This window comes from Gobius niger (genome assembly GCF_951799975.1).
Source record: "Gobius niger genome assembly, chromosome: 14".
Classification (NCBI taxonomy): Eukaryota; Metazoa; Chordata; class Actinopteri; order Gobiiformes; family Gobiidae; genus Gobius; species Gobius niger.
The window spans coordinates 12949990-12966158 of record NC_136865.1 but is presented as its reverse complement, the minus strand read 5'-3'; the positions used below and the strand labels follow the sequence as shown (position 1 = coordinate 12966158).

Genomic DNA, 16169 nt, shown 5'->3' with positions numbered 1-16169 from the left:
TTTGTTTTCTCCAGATGGTCGATTTTTTTTTCTTTGCTTTTCTTGAAAAAAGATATACAGTAGCTAGCTACCAATCACAGATCACATGCAGATATATTACAACATTAGAGTTCACCCAGTTAGTGGTTGCAAACTACCAATCTAAACTATCACAAAGTATCCTCAAACACGCAGCTTTTTGAGATATTTTGTCTTTAACAATAACGGACAGTTTTCTCCAGTCCAAGAGAAACACTATACGACCCTGAAATGACTGTAGCCAGATTCATAGAGGACTAGCAGGCGTTCGCACATGATCACACACCAGATGGTCTTATTTTTTCATTTTTTTTTAAATTCCACATATGCATTTGTACATGATGAACTTGACGACACTCACTCACACATAGACTTGAGGGAGATTTCACGCTTGTACCTCAGAAATCCTTCCTAGAAAGGAGGACTCCCCACAACTGCGGAGAGTTACAAAACGTCTTCGCCATTCTCCGTTCCTCTGCGCTCCTCTAACGGTGCGCGTCCCAAAATGTCAGACCAATTAGCAGTTCTCCCTTTGACATTTAACTGACGGATAGGAAAACAAACACACACACACACAGATGTTGTACTATGGATGCCCGATGATTAGACCGATGCTTTTGTTAGCAGTTAACATAACATCCGCGCAACGGTGTCTAGCTAGATACTATTAAGTAATCGCAGCACGGTCATTTTGTACGCTACCTGACATTTCCGAGAAGATGAAAGCACTCAGGATTGCTCTTCAACGCACTGGCTGTCAGTCTGCCATCATTCATAGCCCAGACCAATTTTCCTCTCCGTAGTCATTTGCAGAGCGCGCCGGGTGCAGGTCTGCGCGCACCGCGATTTTAGCCAAAAAGTGAACATTCTACTGACCTTTACTTGTTTACATGGAGAGACGGAGACTATGTAGCGAGTCTGGATATAGGCAAAATGCTAAATAAATTCACAGTAAATAAAATACTTTTTTTTTTTTTTCAGTTTAAAGGGCTAGCTCCAGTGTTGACGCAAATACACACACTACTTTAGCCCAGTACCATCTGGTATCTAAATCATGAGAATTACAGTCTTCCTCTTCTCCTACACACACACACACTCGCACACAAAAGATTATACGCAGATGGAAAGGGGTGATTGACAGCCATCTCCTAGTTATCATACAGTCTCTGCATAAAAGCAACACGCGTGACGCAGTTTCTTCCATTTTTTTTGAAACCCGTCTACGCAACAGTGAGCGCTAATTTTAGCCACAAGAGACGGCAAGAACAATATAAGAGAAAGAAAGGGACCGCATGTGAAATTACAATCTTCATGTTGCGTTGAACTGTGAGCAACAGCACAGATGAAAAGGGGGGGGGGGGAGGCGGAGAATGTGGGAGTGGATGAATGAATGCCGACGCACTGCCCAACTATTAAACATTAACAGCTTCATTTATATGTAAATGAACAGATGGCTACAAAAAAAACAGGGATGCCGGAGCAGTCAGAGCGGGAGAAGAGGGATGAGGTGATCTCTGTCATTCAGTAGTCTTTCACATTTGAAGTCCATAAAGTCCGATTTGTTCAACTTCCAGTGCAATAAGTGTGTTACCCGGGAGGAAAAAAAAAAAAAAAAAAAAGTACAGACACACTGATGCACGTGCAAACTCCCAGCTAATGACCAGCAGTGACAGCATACACCATGAAAAAGGCCTTATAAGTCTAATCGAACAAAATAGAACAATGACTGCACGTTCCCAGTTTGTTTTTGTGTGTTTTTTTTTTGGGGTGGGGGGGAGAAAAAAGGAATTAAAATGTTCCCAAAATAAAAACACATCAAAATGAGTTGAGTGAGACGCTGTGACGATTGAGTTAGAATGGTGTCATCTTTTGCGTGTCGAGGAGCTAGCCGTGGTGAGCTTGCTAGCGCTTAACGGCTAGTGGGACAGCCCTCAGCCGTCGGACACAGGCGGGGACACCCAGCCATACTTCTCGTGGGTCTTCACCAAGGATTTGAAGGTGGCCTCTGCTTCTTTGCGACTAAAGGCTTTCTTGGACTTCCCTGCTTTTCTGCATATACGGCCCTGGGGAGACACAAAGGACAACGGAGTATTTAAGCTTTTACTGAGAAGAAGGCGTTGCTGTAGATGCGAATATGGAACGCTAAAATGCGACCGAACTAAAAATACCTCTGCCTGTAGACATGTTTTACTCGTGAGAGACTTCTGCAGTTGCACGTACATAAACATCATACAGGAAACTGTGGTCTGGGCTGAAGTTGACCAACATTAGATCAATGTTTAAAGGCAGTGAAGGGGCTTTTGAAAGGTCCTATATCATGCAAAATCGACTTTTTGGAGCTTTTAGCCATGTTGTTATGCTTTTTCCTTATCAAAAACACCCCCAGAGTGGTTTGTGGCTTCATTCACGCAGCTCTCAGTAATCGTCCTGAATCCTGCTCTCTGAGCAGCTGCTCCGCCCTCTCCTGGTGAACGACTGAGTGTTCAGTTGTGTCGTCACGGCGGAACGGAAGTGCTCAGCGTCTGTAATGTAATGCCTTACAGCGTGATTTTAATTTGTAAAACAGCGTTTTCATTATTTCTGTCATAAGAGAGAAACAAAGAGAAAAAAATAAATAAAAATAAATAATTAAAAAAATAAAAAGGATGTGCCCGAGGTGCTTCCAGGTCAGCTGTGGCCAAAACGAACACATCCCTGAGCGTCTGAACAGATCAGTCATGTTTGCGCTGCAGCTGTGAAGATGGAGCTCGTTGTCATCTATTCTGGACACACCTGTTCTTTATTCTTACCTAACGATAATGTCACGGAGAAAAAGAAGCGTGTTTGGCTACGAGGACGGGAGTTTATTCAACCTTTTTCAGGATTCAGCGACTATCAGCCAAAACAGTGTTTTTCTGTGACTGTCTCTGATGGATGTTTGGTGAACCTTCGCCTGAATCGAAGTGGATTAACTTTTATAACCAACGCGAGTCCCATAATGTAAACAGCGATGGACCAGAGTGGCGAGTCAATCCAAACGCGTGTTAGCTTGTGTGTTAGCATATTAGCATGTGTGTTAGCCATTTATGAAGCTGTGTTGCAGATGTCAACTCCGTATAACTCCATCGTGAAGCAATTTCACTTATTGCTGTTTATTTATATTACGGTAAAGTTATATGTGCGGAGAGAGGGGGCGGAGTTAACTGAATCGAAGCGTTGTGTCTTCCGCGTTTGAAAAATACCTCCAGAAAACACTTATATTTATCACAAAAATGAGTGCTCCATAGTGGTAGAGGTACAATATATCATATAAATGCCTATACTTAACTTTGGAATGGCTAAAATAGCATGATATAGCTCCTTTAAGACATCACGTTCAATCAGCAGAGAAAGTGCATTGCCTGGTGCAGACATGGGAGCGATTCCAGCCACAGTAATAAATGATGAAAAGCTTGAAATGTGGAGAAAATGAATAAATGACCACCTGTACACGCTGTGAAAAGCTTCCAAGCCCATTATATTCATCATGTTCCCGAGCCATGCTAGAGCTAAAAATAAATTAGATGTAGAAACTTCCCTCTATGTTTTTTAAGCCCTCAGGAAAGAAGAGTGGGAGAACGGTGTGACAGTCACGACAGAGTTTCAGGCTACATTTGGGATTCCAGAGCGTCATCTCAGCCAGTTAAGTCATCTCCAGAACAAGGGACAACCAGCCAAGATCTACCAACCATAAGGGGTCTAAGTGGCTGCCTGTCAATTAGGAGACTAGGTGGGGTAAGGTCCTGTACCGTTGCCTCTTTTTCATGGCCACTGCAAACTTGGCACAATGGCCATCGACCCTCGTTTGGTTGCATTTCTACCTGGGGCAAACGAGTTGGACGAGGCCAATGGGCTAAAGTGAGCCATGCTGATACTAATGTGAGAAGATATCCCGGTGAAACAGGCATAGGCTAAAAACAATTAGAAGTCGACCGATATATTGGCTGGCATATATCGGGCCAGTATTTGGGCATTTTACAATATTGCCTATGAGCAAATCTAAAAGTCGATATCTCCGGGACCACAAGTGCCAAGTTAGGGCTTTAAAATTAGTCCTCCCACAACATCCTCGGCCTCAGGGGAACTGAGAAACATCATTTTGAAGAACAGAACCTGGGGAATTCAATCGCCGAGTTAGTTTTAACATCCGCAATTATACTTTTGGATCGCTGTGCAAAATGCGCGACTAGCTGCAGTATGCTAAACCTATGCTAACGGCAACTAATCAAGGCTGGGAAAGAAACCCTGAGTGATTTTATTTCATGACATAACTGATCTAACAAACTATGATCAGGTCACTTTATGTGAGTTGTTATTATTGATGCAAAATAAAAGCCTGTCATCTAGCCTAGGATGTTAAGTCTAGAAGTCCAGTGATCCTTGTTTAATGTTAAGACTGTACTGATCTCACATCTGGAAGAGAGAAAGCCACTTTTAAGAAAGGGTCTTGGTCCCCACAGTTTAGAAGCTTCAGATACAGGCTTACAGACCAGACATTTGGAAAAAAACGGCAAAATATTTCGGTCAAAAATATCGGCTGTGCATATCGCCATACGCCAATAAAAATTGCCAAAAGTAAATAAATAATAAATACAATTTGGCCTTATAAAAACCCATATCGGTAGACCACAACAATGTTGAAAAAGGTTATATGACAGACCGCTTCCGTACAAGCATTAGCCAAATTAAGCGTAAAATGACTTACTTAGATGGATAGCATCTGTTGTAAGTAACAATTATCATTTCAGTGAAGCAGAAATTTTAATAAAAGACATGTTTTTTCATGATTTTTTTAAGCTAATGACAGGAAGTGACAGAGAGGTCCATGACGATTTGACTAATTTCCCATTGACATAAACATGGTTGGCACGGCAACAGTTTAAAATGATTTTCCTCCATCGACAGTCAGTGTCCAATAAGTTAGTGGATCTATAAACGTCACAAAAAAGGTGGGTTAAAAATGGTGTCTTATGTGTCACTGGCACTTTAAAATGAACCACGTTAGCATACTGTGAAAAAATTAAGATAGATCCGCACAGCTCAACAATATTTTTTGCTCTGACGGCAGCAGTAACGTTTAGCCCTTCATCAGATATTAGCATACCATCATAGTTCCTTTTCTAGCTACTTCTTTCCTCTACTTTTTGGCTTGGCACTTCCAAATATTTACATAAAACTAGCAGTGCAGAGTACGACTGTGATGAAAACACGTCCTAAACCATACAAGTTACTGGCAGGCAGAGTCGAGACAGAATCACCACATTCTTGTCTTTGGACAGAGGGAAGAAAGTCAGAATACTAGGAGAACGCACCCCAACACGACACGACACAACTGTCTGCCTCTTTAAGACGTAGGAGTCTGAACAGCTCTACATTGCAAAAAAATAAGATAAAATTAGTTGTTCTCCATCTGGTCGTGGACAAAATCTAATCTTCTGCTGCATGTATGCCAGGCTTTTTGAACTTGTTTGTATACTGCCTGAAACACTGCACCACTTCCTGAGTATTTCCCTGGCAGAGACAAAATGGCACGGAGGCTCCCTACTGAAAAGCAATACTAATGAAATCCTGTAAGAAGGTGAGCCCTGTGCATGCTGCAGTGCAGTAGAAAATGTAAGGGGGGAAAGCTGGCAACCTGGTCTATCTACAAAAATGTGCCCATGCTGCATCAGTAAACATGCTGCTCTTCTTTCAAGAAAATAAAAAATAATAATACGGTTGTTTATTTTTGTTATTGTTTTTTTTAAGTTGGACAATCCTTGTAAATAAAAAATGAGATAACAAATAATGGAAAGCATGTTTTCCCTTATAGTAAACAACATGTGTCAATTTACTCACAATGCCAATATCTCTAGAAAACAAATTGAAAACAAAATGCCTAATGAGGTCAATTCTGATTCACGATGTCCAAATACACCATAGGTAAAGCTGAAACTGGCCACTCGGCTACGATGAATTACAAAAACATTTTGGTTATCTATTTAAAAGAATGTGTGCAAGTGAGGTTACGTAATTCTTATTTGCTGTGGCAAAAGCTGAAAAGAGCCGTTGAGAGTCCGACCGTGAGAAATATCAAATGGAGTGAAGACGGGGGAACACGCAGTCTATGCAAATGACAGTGGAGCTGAGCCTGCAACTGTGAACAAGATGGCACTTAAGTCCAGCTCTGACATGAGGGGAAACTGAAGCCTCTAGTCATTCTCAATAGCTTGGTACTAGGATGCACCTATACAGACAGAGGCTTCAGGTATACCCCTCAACTTATTTATTTAAAAGCATTTCAAATAACATTGTTTATTGATTTTTTTTTTCTCTTCAGGAAAAAAAACACTCCTAGAATTATTACCATTATAGAAATGCATGATTTAATTTGTAAATCATTACAACGGGCCTGAAAACTTTCTGAACCCACTATAGCCCTGAAAAATAATGTTGCTATGACCCATAAATGCCTCAGGACAGCAGCAATGCCTTTGCCAGTGTTTGTCTAGTCCAGGCTAAAGCGTTTGCTCATTCAAAGACACTCTCATGTTAAGTGGCTGCTGGCTAATCGTGTGAATGAAGATCAGTCAATGGGCAGAGCAGTTGCAACCACAGTTGCATGATGGGAAAGTAGCTTTGGGGGAGACAGAGGAAGATTGCATAATGCAGATGTGCTGGGACATACGTGTCAATAACAAAGTCATTATGATCAGATTACAAAAGTCTGTGCGTGCAAAAAAGTTAAAGATTAAAAAGTACTGGGTAGGCCTGAAACAACTAATCAATTTATCGACAACTAATAGATTATTGAAATAGTTGACTACTATTTTAGTAATTGATTAATAGTTTTCTAGTAAAGACAGATAAGCAAAAATTACATTTCTTATTTTTGATGGAAACCTACTTTGTTTTTAGAGTTAGGTTATGTAGTGTTTTCTACATTAGCATCAAGAGCCTCTTAAAAACACTCACTTTAGGTTTACTCCACTTACTTAAAAGAAAAAAAGGAAAAAAAAATACTACTTTCATAAACCATTCACAGCCAATCAATTAATCTACAGATTATTCTCTGCACAGTGAATCGTGATTTTAAAACATACATTTCAGTCCTTGTCAACAGAAATATTTCAGGTACATTTTTCAAAAAAGGTGCAGCGCTTTACAATAAATAATTCTTGACACTTGTACGCAACAAAATTGAAAACCGTATGCTGAAATTAATTGCACAGCCACAGCAAATACTACTTATCGAGTATGGGCAGAAATCTTGTGATAAGAGTTGTCACTGTAGGGAAGAACATGTTTTTTTCTTTTAACATCTGCAACTGCTGCCACAGTGAAATCGATGTCCCAGTTTGCATTCTGTGTCAGAAGAACAAATATATAATCCTCTCCAAAGTTTGTAGAAAGAGACTGATAAAAGTCATCACCAATTATAACAGGCAAAATTGAAAACATTTAACAATCAGCACAGATCTCTGCGGTGTTTCAGATTCAAACACTTCGATCCGTCAGAAGAATTTTTCCTAAAACTTTGTTGTAATTTTAGCCCGAGTAAGGAGGACACGCGGCGCTCTCGGCCAGCAGGTGAGGGGGGGGCAACTGGAGTGTCAACAGGAAAGGGATACAGGAGCGACAAAAACAGTGCAATAGACAAATGTATTATTTTGGAAACCAACGAAGACCTTGTGTAATACCCTGCCAAGATAGTCATATTAGAAATCTATATTACTGATCAAAGGAGCTCGTAATGTACTCACTAGAATAGTATTTTCAACTTAAATGTAATTTAATTTTGCCATTTCACTTGAAACTCATTCAGTGAGAGTGACTTGGGGAAAATTCAGAAACATCGACTTTGTAACGCAGGCCACAGTATTAGCGGGTATTTTAAGCTCAACTGACTGAAATATCAAATGTCTGTGAAACCCAAAGAGTCGTTACGGTAATGGTTGTAGTTGGAACAGGTCTAATTTCCAGCCAAGGCTGCACAGACAACACAGATCAATTTCTAAGCTTAGACTACACTTCTATATTTACGACAATGACAATACATTCTAATGGGAAACTTATATCATAGGTGTAACAGTAATGGGGTTATAATCAATGCTGTAGTCTGCAACATCGAACCTAATGGAGGTTTCCCTCTGTAAAAGCCACACAAGACTGGTTCTTAAATGTGTTTCTAAAAACCTACATTTTACAGTTAGGCATCCGAGAGTTAGACAGAATAATTCCTATGAAGCATTATTTGTAGATTTACACCAGTGTAGTTGAAAAAAGAAAAAATGTTTGTCACAACAACATAATAAAGAATGGACCTCACAAACTTAAAAAAAAAAACAAAAAAAAGAGAACCAGGGAAAACGATATTAAAAAAGAGAAAAGTCTAGCATATGCATAGTTGAAGGAGATCATAAGTAAACTCCTGGTATATCGATGGAATAATAAAAACTAAAACTCACGCTGCATCCGCCCACACACAGTGTATATCTGACATCTGCGGGTAAACAGATGCCTATTACTGACCTTCAGCTGGCAGCTTTTTTTAAAACAGCAAACATCCTCTCTACACACAAAAAAATCTAATAATGGAGGGTGCTTCTAAACCTGTCACAGCACTACTGTTCAAAGCACCGAATGTCCTCAGGTGGATAAATAGTTGCTCTTTTTTACTGAGCTTAATTTGCTTGCGCATCCTGAAAAAAATGAGGCCACCGAGCATCTGCACAGGACAACAACAAAAAAAAAAGCCACCGCTGAGATAATTAATCAATATTGTTTCCACTTGCAAACTCAAGGAAAAGGACAACCCTGCAGCATAATCAGGAGCACTGCAGAGCTAATCACACATCAACATAAACACACACACACTTTTCTCTGTCCCTCCACTGTGGGTGCTGAATTTGCCTGATTCGTTTTTCACCACAGATGTTAAATGCCCTCACTGTCCCGGTTAAGTTATATCATCAAAGTTGAAAAACGTCAAGGGCGGGGGAGGGGGAGTGTGGAGAATCCAGTGATGGTTTACATAAGGTCCTCTGCAACAACACAGTCACACTGCTGACGTAAAAGGACGGGGTGGGTGACGAGAGGGGACACTCTAAGGATGAAGACATGTTGCCGAGTGGTGAGCAATAAAACACAACATGATGTTTTACTACAAAAAACATGGCACTGTGAATGGTTTAAGCATGTTTGCCTGAAAAAAATAAAAATATAGCCAGCCATTTTCCTCAAAGCTGATCCTCCTGCAGCAGCACGGACAATGCGAATAACAGATCTGACGGGATTACATAATCCAGTCAGTCTAAGTCACCATGTGCCACTGGTTCGCAGACGCTCAGCCACCTTCATTTATTCATCTTTCCCTTGCCATCTTGTTTAGTGTAGAAGTATATTGAACAGTACATTAAAGCCTGCATAGGGATGCTCCTATTGCAAGCTAAAGCAGGTCTTTGCTGCCAGGGAAACTGATTTATAGAGGTGATAAAAGAAGCAAAGTAAGGCTGCAGCAAAGAGCTGGCATCAAGGAGGTACTGAGAAATGCATGAAATGGCTGCCGTTAGGTCACTAAAGATGTATAATATTAATCTCAGAAGCAGCAGGAGTAGTGAAGATGTCAGTGGCCAATACGTCACCATCTACAAACTGTCTTCGAATATCATAAAGCTCAGTCCACACTGAAAACCTCTGGAAGAGAATAATATAAAAATACATAAAACCTATAGCCCTTTTGTTCAGTAATTAAGGAAATAGGCGATCCTAACCCGTTAATAGAATGGCCATATGTTGTGTCTTCAAAGGCCTGCTATCTTAAATGACATGGATGTTTAATTGACACCTGATGGAGGAAATGATGAATGACATTTCAAATAAACTCTGGCTCTCACCTGTCCTTTTACAAGACTTGCTGCAAACTGCCTCATGACTGCTTCAACAGTGTAGGCGCTGGACCATCCTCGTGGGGTCAATAGCTCCATGCAGATGGCCCCACCGTCCAAGACATAGCCGTTTTCCAATCGAGGTGTTAAAACGCGCATAAATGGCGGAGAGAAGGGAAAGTTATCGGGGAAGGAGACATTAAGCAGGATATACTCAGTGCTGGTCTCCTTCATGTCCTGCCACAAGGCAGAGTCCTTGTCCACTTGGTGCAACTTGACGTTCCAGTCGAACAGGTTATCCTCCACCAACTCGACAGTGATGAAGTTGTCCCCTAACCTCCGGATCTCCTGTAGCTCCTTCATGAGTCTGCGCGTTCGGACCTGGGTGCAGTGCTGCCGATGAGGGGCCAGTGATGGTATAGACGAGGCACTGGTGGCTTTACTCCCACCTCCGCCTGTCTGCTGCTTCTCCTTAGCATCTTTGCCCTGCTGCTTATCCTTACCGGGCGCCTTCTCTTTGCCGTGCTGGTCCAGCTTCCTGGCTTTAATCTCCGGGGTACTCAGGATGTTGGTCTCGTTTGCAGTTTGACAGTGTTTATTAGCGTTATTCTTCTGGTTGCCCTTGGAGCCCTTTAGTGAGCCCTGGTGATGCTTCGGGTCCTCTGTGTCTCGGTCGTGCAGTCGGATCAGACCGATTTTCCGCAGTAGAGTGGCCATAATTTTGATAGATCTCTGCTTGTCCGCCGATCTCCCCACACAGGGGCGAGATTCACCCTTTGGAGTGTCTTCCAGCACACACAGACGACCTTTATTGACGCTGATTATTAACCTTGTTGTACTGCAACCCCCCTTCCGTTCGCTGCAGCCTGCGCTCGTCCCTCGTCAGTGCACCATCTCCACACGGCGCCTCTGAAAAGCAAACAAAAAAAAGAGATCTGTCTTTAGATGATCACATTCAGTGAGAAGGTGCACAGTGAAAAGCTGACACTAAGGTTACAGCAGCGCTCAGCCTCGCAGGAAATCTTAAAATCTAAAAGACACGTCAACAAGCGAAGAGCTCGTTTTCGTCTCTAAACAGTCAAACCCAGGTAATGTTAACGTAGCCATTTAACTACAACAATGATCAAAGCCGCGCCGTCAGGGACTTCAGCAATAACAGGAAAAATCAATATGCCTAGTTCAGAAAAAAACATCCAACAAAACAGACTAGTTGGTTACCGTCGAATAAAAGGGTCTCAAATCGAGGCATGCCAACACACTGGCACACCATTCTGTGTCCGTCCTCTACCAAAATGATCTCAATCGCCGCTCTTTTGCTCCGTTTCTTACCGTTTTCTCTCTCGTCTTCTGTCTTGTTCGGCTCAGTCGTCACAATCCAAGAAAAAGTACAGGGCGAGTATTCCAAGCAAGGGGGTAATGGCCGAAGCGACCTGCAGTGAAGCGAGCAGCAGCTTTGGCGTGTAATGCTGCCGCAGCCAGCTTCTGTTTAAATGCTGCTGAGGACAAACCACCCCCGGTAATCCCACTCTGTCCAACCGGAACATGGTATACACCCGCAAGTACATTTCAAAATAAAAATAAAACACATCTCAGATCCGATTTTTTTGTAAGTCACACATTGTTGAAAGTATGAGCTGTTAGCAGCAACTTAAATCATGAATGGCATATGGCCACAATCCTATAATGTTTTCATGTAATACATTTATTGACGGTCCTTCCTTTGAATACCTGCCCCTTTAATTTGAAGGCTGTTCAATCATGTCCACAGTCCAGTGTTGTCCAAATGTGGACCATATATGAATCTGTCATTCGTTGTTTTACCAAAGTACTATATTCGCATATATGTGAATCTTCATATTGACTGATGAAACCTGAGAGTAAACCAAAATCCGATATTTAACGAAGTTGGAAGAAAGAAAGACGCGAACAAAGCCAACCGCACGACAGTTTCAGGCAATAATAATCGCAGGGCGACAACCCGTTGCTATGACACCGGGGTTTTCTTGCCGTAAAGCAGTTTAGCTTTGTAGCTGCAGTGGAGTCTGTCGCTAGTTGGGTCAATGCAATTTATAATAAAAGGTAGATCTAAGGCTAGCAGATCTGTTTTGAGACAGTTTATTGTCTAATAACCTGTATACAACATGGCGGAGAAATTTGACAACCTAGAAGAGCATCTGGAAAAATTTATCGAGAATATTCGACAACTCGGAATCATTGTAAGTGACTTCCAGCCAAGTAGCCAAACGGGTCTCAACCAAAAACTGTGAGTCAGTCCTTCTACTTAGTTCAATTTTACTTTAAGTTACATGAGTCTTCAAGTATTTCGTTTTGTGTATAATCCTGTGCGCCACTGTTTCAGAAATTTTATGATATCCGGTCTGCAAGACATCGAGAAATGTCGCCAGCAGCTACACGAGATAAATGTTCCACTGGAGGTCTTTGAGTAAGTGGCTTGTACATATCATGATCTAACTGTTGCTCTGACTTAAAAACAAGGAGCAGAATGAAATAGATATTAAATACTTAACTGCTGTGTCACATTTGCTTATTGAAGTTCCAGCATACACGAAAAATAATGAGAGGCATTTGTGTCTTTATCTCTAGATATATTGACCAAGGTCGGAATCCACAGTTGTACACCAAGGAGTGTCTGGAGAGAGCTTTAGCCAGGAACGAGCAGGTCAAAGGCAAGATTGACACCATGACGGTAAGAGATAATGATGAAACTAAAATAATCTAACATGTTGTTTACATTTTCAAGCATTACCACAGTTTCTATGTGACATAGGAAAGCTGGTGTAGTAATTCCTATAATGGATCTGTTTCAGAAATTCAAGAGCCTTTTAATTTCGGAGCTCAGCAAAGTGTTTCCCGAGGACATGGCTAAATACAAGGCGATACGTGGAGAAGACCCTCCATCTTAGTGACCTGATGGCATCCTCTTGAACTTTTAATTCAAGTCTGTGCTAACCCTGGACTTTCACAATGGTTGCCAGCAACAAAACAATTTATTTTTCCCTATTTGAGGACTGCCAGCAACAGCAACATGTGGAATGCATTTTCAGTGCTGAATCAGTTTGACTTAAGCCACCCTTCTATCTTGCAAGATGAGGATTGATGTCAACGCCAATTGAACCAAGCCAATTTCAGGACAGCAAAATTCAAAAGATATATGCATATTAAAGATGTGGAAAATGTCTGTGTATACAGGACAAAAAAGCGAGCTGTCAACTGTAAAATTGTGTCGAGTAAATTCTATTGAAATGGATTCATTGCATCAACTGAATATGAAGCTCTTCATACTTTATTACTACTTTGGGAATTTTTTGCAGCCTATGTTTGTATTGTATTTTCTATGAAGCGCAAGTTTTTACCTGCCACATTTGCTTTTTAAAGTTGTGCAAGATTTTTTTTAATGTCCTTTGTAAATAAATCTCCAGTATTAAAATCTTTCACTTTATCTTCAATCTTTTTCACTGTCATTTTCACTAACCAATTAATTATGCTGTTATGGTAATCCCTGGAGCTGGGTGCCTATAGGAGTTCTGTCCTGGGCAATGGCCAGCAAGTTGCAGCAAAGACCTAGGCTGAACTTACTATTTAGGGTCAACAGATCTTGATAAAGACCAGAGGGGCCAAAAAAGACCACACCCAAGCAATTGTTTAAATGTGTCTTCTTCAAATTGATCCCTACTCATGTCTTTTTAATTACAGGGAAATCGCAGTCTTAAACCAGCTCCTGCAAATCGAGACTTACACACACTGAGGCGTGCCGTTAACTGTTGAGGTCTCTACCATCATCTAAGTGATCCATCTTGAAAATTAGCCAAGTAGTCTACTATTCCAGATGTTCTATACAGTATGTATTTGTACACCGATCATTTCATATGATATAGACGTCTTAGTTCAGCCCCCCCAAGAACCTCACAATGGCCGCCCATAGCTTCAAATGGCTCATTGTCATCTAGCCTTTGCACTTTGTGTCTACACGTTGGCTTTACAAAGAAGGAAGCAATATGGCATCTGTATTTGAGATCGATTATCTTGGTAGTGAAAAAATGCAATATAATGAAGTGCGAGGGAAAATTTCAAATACTTACTCGGCAAGGGTACTATAAAGAACAAAGCTTAATTGTTATAAATTGAATTGAATAACTTTATCAACCAATATGAAAACGTGGCAAGTAAAAACACAAATACGTTCATGCTTAAATTTTTCCCCCATAAAGACGACATTTGACGACCCCCTGTACCCTTAATGGTATGATTTGCCACCTCCGCGGTATAACTAAAGACGTTAGTTGACGACCATTAGAACAGGTTCTGTTTTTTTCACTAGTAACAGAGGCTGCGATAGGTGGGGGCCACCACAACCCATACTAGGCTGACCAAAAGGATTCAAGGATATTTGCCAATTTTTTAATGCAATTATGCTCTATGGGTAGCACTAGGAATACATGTATAGGTTGTTCCTTGTAGGCGTCCAAGGGGGAAAGAGTTAAATCATTGACATGACATTTGGAGTCCTAAAGGAAGAACAATGAGTGAATAGTTGATTGAGGTGAGAAAATATTAGCAGGAGTTGGCTAATCTCAGGTTAGTACAGTTAGTACCTTACATTTTTCTTTTAACAATTACATGTCGCAGCAAATCAGTAATCCTTTTCACATAGATCTACTTACACAGCCCATCTAAACCATTTATTTAAGCTTCTTTGACCTTTACTTGAATATTTTTAGCGTTGTCTATTGAAGAACATCCTCACTGAACGGAATTATGGTGACTTCAGCCAAGGGCATCCTTTCAATCATATTACAAGCCAATTGTACCGACTGTGCACCGGAATGAGACGGTATGTTCGGTGATTTTTTTTTCTGAGTAATTTGCTTTTGTGGGGTGACACTCCTCCGCATACCCCTTGTGTGGTAAATACAGTATATCTCCGTATGACTCATCCAAGGTGACTGTCTCTTTTCAGCTTCCCTCTGCTCACCCCTCTCTGTGGAGCACTCAGGGCTAGCATCCCTGTGCATGACGCCACCTCCTCCGTTGCCAAGGTAACTTCTGTCCCTCTTTTTCACTGACTAAATGCTTTTTACAGTTAGTCTCTTCACTTTCTCTAAAGAGCTTTTGAGTGTCACAAGTACTATTGTGCAGTGTTGATGTTGATGAACAGTGTACGATCTTGTTTTCCGTTTAGTTACAGTAAATGATTGCATGATTATATGTAAAACAATCAAAAAGTGAAATACTGTACTCCTACAGATCTCAGTGATGAGCAAAGACGGTTCCAGAAGCCATAAAAGTTGTAGAATATCTAGTGGTAATGAAGCACAGTGAAGTATATTGCGCTTAGATCTCCTGACAGAGATTCACTTGCACTCCAGTTTCACGTCGTAAACGGGACACTGGGCGCGTGGCATTTTTAACACAAAGGCTTAAGTGCAGTGTGTCCCGCAGGTATCACATTTGGAGGCGTACGTGGTCTGGTGTCAAGTGACTGGCCTCCATTTGAGTTACTAATTTGTTTTGATGAATTTCCTTTAAAGCCCGATGTCAGTACAGTAACCAAGTAGTAAACTTGCAAACTAGAGCTGTTTTTTGTGTGTTTTCGGTAACTTTCATGCAATCTGTCTCAAATACAGTGCCTACAAGTGGTTTGCATCAATACTTATATTTAGAAGAATATGTGCTTATTTATTTTTATCAAATGGCAGGGCATCAGGACCTGCTAGTCACCATTTAAGGTTGACTTGTTTTGGGGAGGTTGTGCAGTTAATTTGACAAAATTTGTTCTTGATCAAACCTCTGAATATTTATAGTGGTTGCTATGAGAGCGACGAGGTGGCTAAAATGTTGCCCCTGGGTTAGAGGAGCCCACACAAAAGCAGAGGCGTCTGGCTTTGATGCTATTATCATTGTGTTTTGTGATGGTAATGCGAAGTGCCTGAGACTGGGTTGGACTGATCGCTGCTGTCCACATTAGAGATGCGCCAATCCATATTTTAATCCATGGGTAGATACTTTGAGTATCTGCCGAGCCCAACCGATACCACAAACAACAGATCTTATTTGTTCCCTGATTAGGCTCTGCTCTGGTGTTGACTCCTTTCAGCGACACTGCTTCACCTTCTCACTGAGGGTCAGGAGGCAAAGCCATGCTCCTTCTGTCGCTACGGTCACCATAGAAACGCCTCTCCCTCCCTCATTGCATGTCCTTTTCTCTCTCATCCATGGACTACACTTATGTGTGTACAGGAGCTGTAA

At 41.2% G+C, this 16169-nt stretch overlaps 2 protein-coding genes across 2 annotated transcripts; one reads left to right on the top strand and one right to left on the bottom strand.

Annotated features, from left to right (window-relative positions):
* Nucleotides 1-1786: 1786 nt before the first annotated feature.
* ube2ql1 (ubiquitin conjugating enzyme E2 QL1) lies at nt 1787-11426 on the bottom strand. Its single transcript, XM_079571182.1, has 3 exons — nt 11232-11426; nt 9912-10811; nt 1787-2081 (listed from the first exon to the last, which is right to left on the bottom strand). Exons 2-3 carry the CDS (start codon nt 10617-10619, stop codon nt 1950-1952), a joined length of 840 nt encoding a protein of 279 aa, XP_079427308.1. The 5' UTR covers nt 10620-10811; nt 11232-11426; the 3' UTR covers nt 1787-1949.
* A 360-nt stretch (nt 11427-11786) lies between these two features.
* Nucleotides 11787-13317, top strand: med10 (mediator complex subunit 10). Its single transcript, XM_079571183.1, has 4 exons — nt 11787-12165; nt 12262-12345; nt 12507-12609; nt 12731-13317. Exons 1-4 carry the CDS (start codon nt 12044-12046, stop codon nt 12824-12826), a joined length of 405 nt encoding a protein of 134 aa, XP_079427309.1. The 5' UTR covers nt 11787-12043; the 3' UTR covers nt 12827-13317.
* The last annotated feature ends 2852 nt before the right edge of the window (nt 13318-16169 follow it).